The 13,774-nt window shown below is 33.3% G+C and overlaps 1 protein-coding gene across 1 annotated transcript in view; it reads left to right on the top strand.

The window, feature by feature from the left end:
- The window catches only part of poe (E3 ubiquitin-protein ligase-like protein poe), an 81,024-nt gene that overhangs the window by 45,002 nt on the left and 22,248 nt on the right, over window positions 1-13,774 (top strand). Inside the window, exons 19-27 of the mRNA XM_074172900.1 lie at window positions 881-1,349; window positions 1,534-1,886; window positions 1,939-2,246; window positions 2,302-2,711; window positions 4,042-4,434; window positions 4,860-5,113; window positions 8,427-8,960; window positions 9,018-9,192; window positions 10,137-12,390. Of these exons, the coding sequence (XP_074029001.1) occupies window positions 881-1,349; window positions 1,534-1,886; window positions 1,939-2,246; window positions 2,302-2,711; window positions 4,042-4,434; window positions 4,860-5,113; window positions 8,427-8,960; window positions 9,018-9,192; window positions 10,137-12,390 (5,150 nt within the window). The remainder of the gene's footprint in view (window positions 1-880; window positions 1,350-1,533; window positions 1,887-1,938; window positions 2,247-2,301; window positions 2,712-4,041; window positions 4,435-4,859; window positions 5,114-8,426; window positions 8,961-9,017; window positions 9,193-10,136; window positions 12,391-13,774) is intronic.

Here is a 13,774-nt window from a genome sequence, read left to right as displayed (position 1 = left end):
GAACAATATTGCCTAATTTTTTTATTGAATAGAGGAGTCCAAAAGATGTTCAAAATGGCGACCATTTTCTGCAACACATAATGTCTCAATATAATAAGATCTCTTTCTTATGTATTTAATACTTTGCGCAATCACATATCGAATAATGGTACTGATATTGATGCATTGAGTGAAACATTGCTTAGCGACTAAAATGACTCAGGTAGTTTAGAAATCAACGGTTTCATCATGTTTCGTGCCGATAGAATTACTAGAGGAGGTAGTGTAGCTTTTTACAATAGAAACAATTTGAAGCCGACAGTTCTATTCTCTAGTGTTTGTCCTTTCTTCGAACAGTTGATGAAAGTTGGAGTGTATTTATTAGATTAGAGGATGCTATTGTGAGATTTTTTCCTGAAAATGATAATTTCTGCATTGTAGAAGATCTCAACTTTGATTTGATCATTCATAATCATAAATGTTATTTATTACCTATCTTACTTTATTCTTTCAATTTAGATCAGGTGATAAAGTCACCACCAAGGTTAAATGATAATAGCCAAACTTTGATTGATTTGCTTATTGTTAATACTTTTAAGCTATTTAACATCAGTTGATGTCGTCGACTTTGATGATATATCAGATCAGCTAGCACTTGTTTGTGAACTGGAGCTACCTAAATGTAATTACGTAGTAAACTATTTCACATACCATAATTTTAAGAATTTCGATATAGACTCCTTTAATTTAGATACCTCCTGTCTAGCAGCACGTTGTAATGAATCGTTTGTTTAACTCAAAAGTAACAATATAATGAATGTTTTTCCTGACAAATGAAAAAATTGTTCGTGAAATGCTAGCTGGAAACAAATATTGATATGAAATATTATTGTTATTTTAGGATGTGAATGGCCAGTTAGCTGGGGGTGGTGTTTCAATATATTATTCTCATACTTTGGGACTCTTATTCTACAGCTATGCTCAGGGCAAGAGCTTCATTTCTCCAATCCTATCAAAGAATAACACTCTGCCATTAGTTTTTCCCATAAATTTACCAACAACAAACAATAGTGCTTCAAAGAGTAATGGATCGAGGAACTCTACCAATCAACCTTTGTGTCAGTGGACAGAAATTCCCAATCATCCGGGGTTGATATGTTGTGCAATGCAATCTAGTAACAATCCTGTTATACTGATGTTGAAACCAGATACATTCATGATACAAGAGATCAAAGTTGTTCCCTCCAAATCTAAAATAATGGATATGGTCGCCATTAGGCATAATTCAGGAAACGATTTGAGAACAACATTGATTTTGTTATGTGAGGATGGTAGTCTGAAGATGTTCATGGCTAATATGGATCAAACAGGTATGGTTCCACATTATAAAATGTTTTCATTTTCGCTCGTTTTAGTTTAGATTTAATTAGAAAGCAATTAAAATTATGTCTTGACAACTTTCTTTATTTTAATTGGTGAAAGGCAGAATGTGTTAAAAGTAAAAATGTGATATATATGTACCCTGCTAACAACGCTTTATTTGTTTTTTGTTAGGTTTTTGGATGTCTCCCAGTATTCAAGCATCAATACCAAACACAACTCTCAAACCAAAAAAGAAAAAAGTTGTAAAGACTGGCAAAACATCGAGTCCTGTTACATTCCCTGTTGATTTCTTTGAACATTGTGTTGCAATGAATGATGTTGAGTTAGGAGGAAATGACCTTCTGCAAATTTACAATCAAGCACAATTGAAACATCGATTGAATACTACAGGATTATATGTAGCTTGTAATAAAGCTCTGGGATTTTCTATTGAAGTCACGAACAATGATTCCAATATGGTTATGACCGGTATTAGAGTATTGGTTGGTAGTCAAGATGTTCAAAGGTGCCCTTCATTTGTAGAAGTAGGTATTTTGAATATATATTGAAAATTAAATCACAAAGTTATTTTCTTAGATATTTGGTAGAATATTCCCTCTAACGGCAACTCGTAGTAGATGGTATGATATTCCTTTCTCCAGAGAAGAAAGTCTTCAAGCTGATAAAAAATTGACTATTCTCTTCGGTCCTTCCCAAGATCCAGATACTGTTACGATGGTTGACAGCCTGAAAATATATGGTAAAACAAAGGATTCATTCGGTTGGCCAGAAGAATCAGAGGAAAATGTAGGTACTGGTACATCTGGAGTTATCCAACAGGTGTCAACTAGTTCAGAAAACGATCAGAACAGTAGAAATGGAAGTCACCTCACAAAATTGGAAAAGTTGGTGATGTTGTTTGAACTAAATCTAATTTTAACTAAATTTATTTCTTTACAGGCTTGTCGTGGGTATTTTAGAATCTTTAGAAGGAACATTTTCTTTATATTCGACAGAAGAGAAACTTTCTACTTTCAAACCAACAACCCTCAAAGTTGCTACTCAACTTCTCACAATGCCTACTCAACCTTCGGTTCAAATTCATTCCAAGGCACTTTTATCGTCCCTCCACTCGACGCGCTTGATATATCATAACTATAAAGATCATGCATTATTACAACATGTTTTGGCAAGTCTTACTTCCATGACTAGCTCGGGAGTTGCAGATTTGGATGCTGAGAGTTATTATAGACTTGTTTTGATTGTGAGAGGTATTGCCGTATCAAGACCACAAAATTTGGTGAAATTTGCAGATAGTCATACATCAATTCAGGATGTGGTTTTAGATGATCCTTTGGAAGATGGTACAGGTAAGATAATTTACGAAGAATTGAAATATTACTGTCGACTCAACAATCACTGTAAAAAATAAAGAGTAAAAATTGGAAGTTTTTTTCGTGCCATGCATAGTTATTCATTTATAGACATGCTATTTTACAATAAACATATAAATAGTGTGACAGAAAAAAGAAATACCAAAAATAGATGAGTATCAATTTTAAATTAATAATAATCAGCAGTTTCTTCTTACTCTATGGTAATGTTTTACCTGCGATTTGAAAAAGGTCATGGATGAATCAAATAAATCAATAACAATAATTTTTTTCGCTAGCCTAGGCGTTCTAGTGATTAATTCATTTGAGCCATAACTAGTAAAGTTTCACAAACAATACACTGAATGAAAACTATTGTAAAATTCATTTGAATATAGGGAATTTCTTCACAAAATTATCATGCCTTAAACATTTAAAAAGATTTTTCAACGATTCCTATTTTAAAAAATCTTTACCAATTACACTTTCAATTAGTGTTAGAAGAGATATACATGTTTATAGAGAGAAAAAAAAATTGTAGAATTAAATGAAATTAAAAGGATTCAGCCAAATTTATCCACTTTGTTTTACATGACATAGTTTGAAAGATATCTTTTGAATTCAGTGAAATGTGTGGTCTTTCTTCAACTATTCTCCAGAGTAATATCTCAGGGATACATTTTTTTGAACTTTTTTAGAAATAATTGCTCATTTTTGTCACTTTCTCTAGTAGGAAATCTACTATCGAATGTTTATTTTTTTCAGTTGTGTCATCCATTTAAATTCTATTTATGAGTTTATACTTTTTTTTTCATGTGATGCCTATGCTAAATGCCTTTATTTTAAATTCATCTGGATGGTTATATATTCTGTTGATGAAAATATATCGTGAAAAATATTATCCATCATTCAAAAGTATGTTTTATATTAATGGGGTCTGGATTTCCTTAAAATAATTCACATTATACTACCTGATGTTCTTTATCCAAATCAATATTTCAAAAAAAAATTTAAGTGAAAAAAGGATCAAAATCAAAGGATCAAAATAAACATATATTTTTATATTCATTCATTAATTGATATTCCTAGTCATGAAATTTCAGCTGGCAGCATCAAGTTATTAGATTCATAAAATATGTATATTTATTTATAATATATCTATCTATATTATTACTTATTACAACTTATTACTTTATCAGTTGAGTCATGAACAGCTATTAAATCAACTTGTATTAGTGAATTCAAGCTCAATTGTGAATACTAATATTGTTGATAAAATATCAGCTATGATATCAAAGTAACAGTTATATTTCCTGATTATTTTCAGCCGAGTCTAAAAACCGGAAAAATAAAGAAGCCAAAGAAAAAAATCAACACATTCTACTACAACTCATGGAGGTTCTGTGGCTATTGCACTCTTCAAATCCTGAAATACCAGCTCTTTCATTGGCTGTCTCCCAAGGCTTGAAACACACCGAACAAGTGATTCATGCTCTCGTAGAAATCGTTCACGCTTTTAACAGTTGTGATACGTACAGCAATATAACAATAGGAGTTTATTTGCAACTCTTATTGTGCAAAGATCCCTTGATAGCATTTAGTGCAAAACAAGCTCTGAGTAAAGTATTGAAACCTAAAACGAAAAGGAGGAAAGTGTTCATTCCAAGCCCTCCTCATTGTGTTTCTCCACCGCCTGTCAAGAACAATGAATCTGATGAATGTGAGTATATTTTTTATTTTCATCTTTAGAGCAATGCCTAAGCTATGATCTCAAATAATTGAATTCATTGTGTTACAAATTCATAAATTAACATTGAATTTTGATAAATCTTCTTTAATGTACATGTGAAAAAAATTCTCTATCAATTGGAACTCTATATAAATTAAGATCGTTTGTATTTATCAAATATCTGAAAATTATATATTTCAGTCTGTTCCATTCAAAAATTTAATATATTAAGTACTTCTGAATTAACTTTTGGAACCAACCTTAAAATTATGTAGACAAAAAGTCTCTTAGACCTTGACCCCTTATTAAAAATGAAGATTTGCCTTTGTATCCGCTCGACAAAACATATGAAGCAATATTCCTCAATATCTAGTATAGCTATAAGTGACCTCTAAAGAAAATCTGTTTGATTCTAGCAAAAGTCACAACAGCTTCTATCCAGTTGAGACAAGACGATGAGGCAAGGTCAAATCAGCCAAACCAATATGAAGTCGATGTTGTTGAAGCAATAGGGCTGCTAGAACAGCCTGCTCATGCACAGGATAATCATAACGTTAATCCTCTTGAGGCTCTACTAGGAGGCGGCATGGGTTTTCCACCTTTACTCGATATTCCTCCAGACGCTGATGATGAGGCCATGGTAGAATTAGCTATAGCATTAAGTCTCCAGGTAAGTGAAATAGAATTGTATATCAACTTTTTTGCACAGTAATTGCTTTTAGAGCGTTTTAAGCATTTTTTATAGTACTGGTTCACCTAATGAAAAAATTATGGAAATTGATCGTTTAGAAATCAATCAACAGAAGCAGGTAGCATTTTTATTTTGGATTGTCACATTCTCATTAGTATCAAATATTTATTAAATATTATGGGTATTATGCTTTAAAAATAGGTTCAACAAAATTCCTACTGGTTATAAGAAAGCATTAAAAGTTCAGTATTGACTTTATATGATACTCCAACGAATCAATTATAAGCAGTAACAAACTCCTTTTCGTAAAGGCAGTTGATCAAAGAATGTGAACTTTCTTGACCAGAGTTGGTCATATTTTTTCATTGTATCACTTCAGAATGGACTCCAAATTCATTATTTGATAAGTTAAATTCCCTGCAGAGAAAAAATGAAATATCCTGTCATTAGTGTCATCTGTCTCATTTCACTATTTTTAGCCTAAAATCGATATCTATCCCAACTCCAAAACAGTTGAAGAAATTGATAATTATCGAAGAGGACTCATCTCCCACATTCTTCAAGATCTACAGAAAATATTTGAGATTTGTAGAGAATAGAATATTAGCCTTATTGGGCACTAATTTTACATTGTTAAAGTAGAATATATGTGTTGGAATTGACCAATATTGGAGACCAATGAGATATATAAAGATAGCAAGTAAAAACTAGTGCCATATCTAACATAACTGAAATATTCTTTTTTTCATTGAGTTTGGAAGCCTGTTCGAAACCATACAATTGATTATCCAATTAGGGTTGAAAATAATGCATATGAAATAAAATACTATTCACTATGTTGAGCTATTCCTTGTATTTTTGTTAAAAATCACACCAATTTAAAACATTTTCAAGTTCTTTAATTCCTACATACTATCCCCGTCTCTATAGAGGATTATCATTGTATAAGAACTACGTGAAAATTTTGGAAAGTCATTTTTCGTGGGGTTTTTTTCACTTCCCACATCTACGGATGTAGAAAGGGCAAACATTTCAGTTTACCCCAATAAGTTAATGCTCAAATTGAATGTATTTTTCACAAAGAAAAATGTTCTATTTATGAGTTTTTTTTATAGGGAAAATTGATATTCATGGTGGGGCACCCCATACGACACAGTCCCTGTAAATCAATCCATTAATTTTTTCGGATTTTTCTCCATTTTATTAAATGTATTTTGAATTAGGCTGCAGAAGTAAATGATTTTGGAGTCTACAGGATGGCTCAAAAAAGTGTGACATAGCGAAGTCACAGATTAAATACAGATCCGAAAGCTTTGATGTTTGATGGCTCAAAATTTGTAACCTTGAATATGATGTGTATACCACCTCGATATACACGGAGAAAAAGGTTTGGTTGATTTCAACTATTTCCTCTTAATGTACACTGAAAAAAACATGCTTTTGCTGTTCACAGAAAAAGTGATGGTATTTTTATGGTACATTATAATGAAATAAGAAACTCGCATATTGACAAATTTGATTACAGAGATGAGTAGATATCCTTAATTAAGTTCAATAGTGAAATTTGATAAAAATTAGGAATATTTTTAATCATTTTGTATATTTTCTATGGGCTATGCTTGAAAACTGGCAGTAAACAAATCTAAAGAAATGAACTTTAAACGTTCAAGCCAGTCTCGAATATACCTACACAGTAAGTTGAATGGGCTGACGCCTATCAGAAAACAACTACTCCCCTGGCTAATACCACGAAGGGCGTTGGATTATATCCGACAGGAGTCAGTGCAGGAATCTTCACAGTTGGTTAGTACGTCGTCCACTAGATTGAGTGACATTTTGTTGTTCGCTCCAACTTAGGAAGAGGAATGAAATACTCTGAAAGAATTCTGATTTTCAATTATGGAATATCATTGACTTTAGGTCGATGATGGCCACTATCTTGCACTGATGAGTGGCTAATGAGCCCGAAACCAGTCTGCAAGTGTGCCCGTTCCAAAATTGAAGGTCGACTCTTTCAGTTGTATCGCCAACAGCATATGCAGGAATGACTTCTGTGAAGAATCCTGCACTGACACCTGTCGGATACAACCCAACGCTCTTCGTGGTATTAGCCAGGGGAGTGGTTGTTTTCTGAAAGGTGTCGGTCCATTAACCTACTGTGTAGGGAGTTGAGACTGGCCTGAACGAATTGTTCTTAGATAATTTGATTTATAGCCAGTCTTCAAGTATGCCCACTGACTATATGTGAATGTAAACTTGGGACACAACGTAGGTATCCGTATCCGTCAAAAAAATATGTACTAAGAACATGCAAAATGGTACTCACCATCCAAGACAGCAATTTTCTTAGGAGGTCCTTCACAATTATCATCATTGATAACTTCCAAGATGTGCTTAGTGGCACTGTGAGGAAATATGGTTGGAACTGCATTTTGGAATAGATGTTTACGAGTTCCAGATTGAGAAATGACGTCTTTGGCAAAATGTTTTTCACATACCGTATAGTTTCTATGCAAGGCATGAATACCTAATAAATCCTCTGTTACATAACCGTAGCCAACAAGCAGCCCTAAAAAAACATTAACAAAGTATCAATTTATTTGCATGGGACATTTCCAAATGATTATAAATACAATGTTCAAAAAACTGCGTTGAGATAATACTGAGAAATGAAAATTATTAACATTTACCTACCTTGTAGAATTCTCTTGAATTCTGAACAACCTTGTATTTTCCAGAGTTTTTGTAAAACAACCACGAACAACACAAACAGTTCCTACTGAAATAAAAGTTGTAAACAATAACAAAGGAACGTTGAGTGGAAAGTGAAAAAAGAGGTTGAAGTTAAAACCACCTGTAAGTGCACATGCGTGCACTTACAGGTGGTTTTAACTTCTGGCGGGAGACCTAGCTTTCGCATCTGTATTTAATCTGTGGCGAAGTGTTTTTTCAAATAGAACACCCTGTAATTCGTTACATTTTTTAATAGGTCAGGACAAAATAATATAATTTCGTATAAGATACTTTGTATCTAACTATAACCGTTCCTGAGTTATTCATTTTTTTATGAAGATGCTAGGTACAGTTGGAAACTAAATAACATCGAAAAGTATAGATATCATCCCTTTGAATTCTGACCAATCATAAAAGAGGTTTTGGGCTATTGATTTCGATAAAACCCGTTTCTCAATATAATACAAAGCGTTCTAAAATCATTCACTTTTTTATAATTTCGGACAAAATCCATAAAATTGTATATAAAAATAATGATAATTGTTTCTATTTTTTTAAGGAACATGATATAGGTGGCGAACAAAATCAAGCCCTACAAAGCCTTCAAGTTCAACTCGGTAATGACGTACTTGGTCATCCGATTGGCCAATCAGCGCAAGCGCAGGAAGCTGCCAACTTTAGCGATACCACAGCCTCTGCGGCTGGTTCCGATGATGAGGGATCTACGGCTGCAACGGACGGTTCAACGTTACGCACTTCTCCAGCAGAACAGGGAGGAAGTGCTGGATCTGAAAGCGGAGGCAGCGGTGTAGAGAGTATTACTGGAGAACACAATGTGTCCGGAAGATCTTCAGCTTACGGAGATAACATGCAGGAAGCAATAACGCTTGTGTCCAGATCTGATACAAGTTCTATAGCAAATGCTGCAGGAGGCTCGGCAGAGAGTGAAACTGTTCAACAAGAGGAAGTGGAAGTCGAAACTGAAAACAGCAGCAGACTACACATTTTAAGATTGCAATTGCTTGAAAAGCTCATAGAATATTTGCCTAAACTCAAAAATGTTGATGGAGTGAGATCAATTCCATTTCTTCAGGTAAATAACTTATGTGTCAATTTCGGAAATTTTTCATTGTTATTGTTTCTTTTTTAGGTTGTTCTACAGTTGACCACAGATTTAGATGGACATTGTGATCGAGATAGAACCTGCCTTAACTCTTTGTTATTGACCATTATTGCAGAGTTACAGCTCAACAAAGATCAAGTGGAAGATGTTTGTATAAGAACAAAACAGAAAGAGGTTCAGTTAGTTTTGCTGAGATTACTGAGTAAGTGATAAAGAAGTTTATTCAGTTAGAAGTTTCAGTTGTCATTATGATTCACTTGACATCGTTCAGCTAATTTATAAAAAAGTGTTGCTTTGAACTTTTCTATTTCAAATGCCACTCCTTCTTAAAAAATTCCCCATATTCCATTCTCATACAATGTACGTTTTCATCTGAAAGTTCCACCCACAGTACTTTGAAGACAATTTTTAATTCAGCCCTCTTCTATTTCTAGGCAAGGTGTCATTTTCTCAACATCAAAGGGGATGAACTTGAATGGACATTTGAAAAATATAATGTTAGAATAATTAAAATCTGAATGGGTTTCTCTTTAAAAAGGTTTTGTTAGTTCAATATTTATTTTAGTTGGTTAAAGAACTTGAACTTGAAAGTTTTGGTACATGCAGGTTTCTCAAATATTATTTGTAAAGAATCATTAAGAATATTTCAAATTTCTTGAACATTTCAATTATCAGATTATTTGTCCGACACCTTATTTTATATTCTCCCTAATTGATTACAAATAATCTTTAAAAACAACTATATATTTCACTCCTCATAAAGCATATCCATATATAATTTTTCACTTCATTCAGTTAATTGGTTTATTTGATTCGAATTTTATTGAGAACATTGATATCAGTATAATATCCAATTGTACATGACATGAGTTAAATTTTATTATTATTAAATGTATGATTTGCAGTTGAATATATTTCTGCACGATTTAAATTTTATGTAACACCTTCATACATTTTTGAAAAAAATCATTATTGTAAACACTATGAATACGAATATTTGTTGGTTTGGGTAAACCTTTAACAAAAAACGAATCTTTTGCTCAAAATGAATTTGACACATCATATCAAAAATCCATGTTAATTATTCAGTACAACTTTGACAAATATCTAGAGACTGAAAAAATACATTCGGATATTTATTTTCAGGTGTTTTCATGCAAAGGTGCAAAACTTCCTCTTCAATATCAAGCAAAACTCCTCTAACAGATAATTCAATGTTTGTCTCACGTACAACAGCTACAGCTTTACATAAAGCAGATATTATCAATTATTGTAACAAGCTCTTGCAGTCTCTCTTAACATATTGGCGTTCATCTTCAAATGACGACAACTCAAATACTGTTACCGGTAATCTTCTCAAAGAGCACTTGCCGCACCCTCCTCCAGATATGACGCCATTTTTTCAACGACAATTTGTCAAAGATAATCATGATGTTTTTCATACCTACCCTCAACTATTGACAGAAATAGCACTTCGCTTGCCATACCAGGCACATCGACATTCTGAAATATCAGAATCAGTCAGTAAAGCTTTTGACAAGTCATGGTATAATCATCTTTGTGATTACATGATGACATCTCAAACACCGTTTGTGAGAAGACAAGTCAGAAAATTACTGATGTTCATTTGCGGAAATAAGGAAACATATCGCCAGCTGAGAGATTTGCATGGTTTGAGAAATCATATGAAAGGTGTAAGAGAATGCTGTGCAAAAGGCGGTTACAAGCCTTCTGAGGATATACAACACGCTCTCAGTCTACCATATGATTCACTAGTTGAACTCATTGAACATCTTAAATATTGTGTGGAAGTTGCTCAAAGTCGTACAGGTAACTGGCAAAGATTTTGCATCAAAGAAGAAGACGTTATACAATTTCTACTTCGTGTTAGTTTTTTGTTGGATGATGGTGTCTCTCCTACAATTTTGCAACTTTTGCAAAGTGCATTGGTTGTCAGTCCTTTCATTGCCAAGAAGTCTGATTCCACCAAATCAACCACAAGAAAAGAACGTGAAAAATCGGATGACTCTGCAATAGAAGCTTTGTTTGAAGAATCAAGCTGCATAGCATTAGTAGAACAAATAAATAAACAAATATCTAAAGAGATCCTTGCAAGGTTTGTGAAAACGTTTATGCTAGAAACTAACACTACAGCAGTTCGCTGGCAAGCACATGCTTTGGTCCAATCTCTATATAAAAATTCGAAACCTAAAGATCAAGAAACTATTTTGGAACTTTTGTGGAAGTTGTGGCCTCTGTTGCCAGCATATGGTAGAAAAGCAGCTCAGTTTGTTGATCTGCTCGGCTACTTTTCACTGAAATTCACTGAAAAGGCAGAGGGAATACCTCAGATTCCTGACTACGTTGAACGTGCTGTAAGCGTTCTGAGAGCCCAAAACCAGTTGTTAGCCCACCACCCAAATGCCAATCTGTATGCTCATATGAGTCAATTTGTAGATTTGGATGGATATTATCTTGAATCAGAACCTTGCTTAGTGTGTAACAATCCAGAAGTTCCTTTCTCCACAGTAAAATTGGCCTCTGTCAAGGTTGATTCGAAATTCACCACCACTACTCAAATCGTCAAACTCCTCTCTAGTCATACTATCAGCAAAATTACTATAAAACTGGCAGATTTGAAGCGTACTAAGATGGTGAGAACTGTAAATATATATTACAATAATAGGCCGGTTCAGGCTATAGTAGAACTGAAAAATAAACCGGCTCTGTGGCATAAAGCAAAAAAAGTTGTCCTACAATCAGGACAGACTGAAGTCAAAATAGAGTTTCCTCTACCTATAGTAGCATGTAATCTTATGATAGAGTATTCCGATTTCTATGAAAATATTCAAGCGTCATCAGAAACACTGCAATGTCCAAGATGCAGTACTTCAGTTCCAGCGAATCCAGGCGTGTGTGCCAACTGTGGCGAAAATGTTTTCCAATGTCACAAATGTCGTGCCATCAATTACGATGAGAAAGACCCATTCTTATGCCACTCCTGTGGCTACTGCAAGTATGCAAAATTTGAATTCAGTCTTCTTGCCAAACCTTGCTGTGCTGTTGAACCTATAGAGAGTGATGATGATCGTAAAAAGACTGTATCCAGTATAAATACTTTATTGGAAAAGGCAGATAGAGTTTACAAACAACTCATTGGTAATAAACCCACTTTGGAATCCCTAGTATTGAAAATAACAGAGCATAGATCTGATAAGAGACTGGAAGAGACTATCGCAGCCTCAAATAACTCTTCCCAACTAAAAGTGAACAAAACCATACAGATGTTGGCGCAGCAATATTGCAATGAATGTAAGTCATCGTTTGAAGAACTCAGCAAGATCATTCAGAAAGTGTTGGTTTCAAGAAAGGAGTTGGTAGCTTATGATAGGAAGCATAGGTAAGATATTTTAAATTGTTTCTCATCATCAATATTAATGTGCATTAAAGTTATTTCAAATAGTATCTTAATTTCAGTTTTAAATAACCTAGCTAATCATTCATGTGTAATTGCTTATGGTTTGTTGACATGGTTTGCTTATGCTTATGGTTTGTTGTAAAGACAAAAAGATATAAACATATATTGTAGTTTATTAAATTGAGGTGCTTCTACCTAATACAACGAGATTTTTTCTATTTTCAATCTAGGGAATCCGCACATTGCTCACAATAATAAATATAGATGGAAATGATAACATCGCATCAAACCTCATCAACAAGCATCACTATATGATTGAAAGGAAACTAATAACTTTTTTTAGTATAAATTCACAATTCGCTTGATATTCACAAAAATATTCAGCTTTTCAGAGAATGAATTGAGCTCCAGATGTTCTAGATATAAGGAAGTTAATGAAATTTGAGAGGAATTCTTAAAACATATGAACCTTGAATTATACGAAAATAATTTTTTTCATTAACAATCCAATCGTATTGGAGCTGAAACAAATATCTTTCATAGGACTAACTAACTCTACATGATGTGAAATATGAAAGAGTATTGATATAAGATGTCACTTTTATAGAACACTATCATTCTCAATGGTGTACTCTGAAGTTTCGGGACGAGACACTTGTCTTATCACTTCATCAGTACCGTTTTGGATAACATTACAAGACGAAGCACTCATTCTTTTTCATGTAACATTACGACTTGAGGATGATGGTGTTCTATGTAAGTGATATTTTATATCGATACTCAATTTTATCCATGTTGATAATTATACAATTTTCACAATGCATTTCATGTAAAACGCGTTTTGCTACATGGTAACGTTATCAATTTTACTAGTATGTACCAGTCCAATTGTATAATTATTATCATGGATAGTATTAATTTTCATCAAGTAACGGGTCAGTGTATTCATTGCATCACAATAAATTATTTTAACTAATTATTACAGTTTATTTTATCATTTTCACTTTGAAGGGTTTTACAATAACCGCGACACGTGTTCCACTATAAAATATAGCCAAATTTATAGTGAAAATGATACAATAAACTGTATGAGCTAATTGTAGTATGGATTTTCATCAAGTATCGGCCAGTTCTATTCAATTATATTATTTTATATTGATACTCAATATATCACATTGTGTAGTGGTCCTATGAATGATATCTGTTTCAGTTCCATAACGAATGTCTGTAGTACAAATCGGATGGGAAAAACTGATTTTTGTGTAATGTAATGTTTCTATGGAAGTAATTGTTTTGAAAAGGATTTATTTTTTCAGTTTGTATCTGAAATGAACTTTTGTATTTGCCCTGCATATCTTAGTAAAAT

This window comes from Leptinotarsa decemlineata, unplaced genomic scaffold (assembly GCF_025532065.1).
Source record: "Leptinotarsa decemlineata unplaced genomic scaffold, Ldec_3_MD MMD2_tig00000199_RagTag_RagTag, whole genome shotgun sequence".
In the NCBI taxonomy this organism is placed as follows: Eukaryota; Metazoa; Arthropoda; class Insecta; order Coleoptera; family Chrysomelidae; genus Leptinotarsa; species Leptinotarsa decemlineata.
Note: the sequence above shows the minus strand (reverse complement) of the source record. Positions and strands in the feature narration are given on the sequence as shown.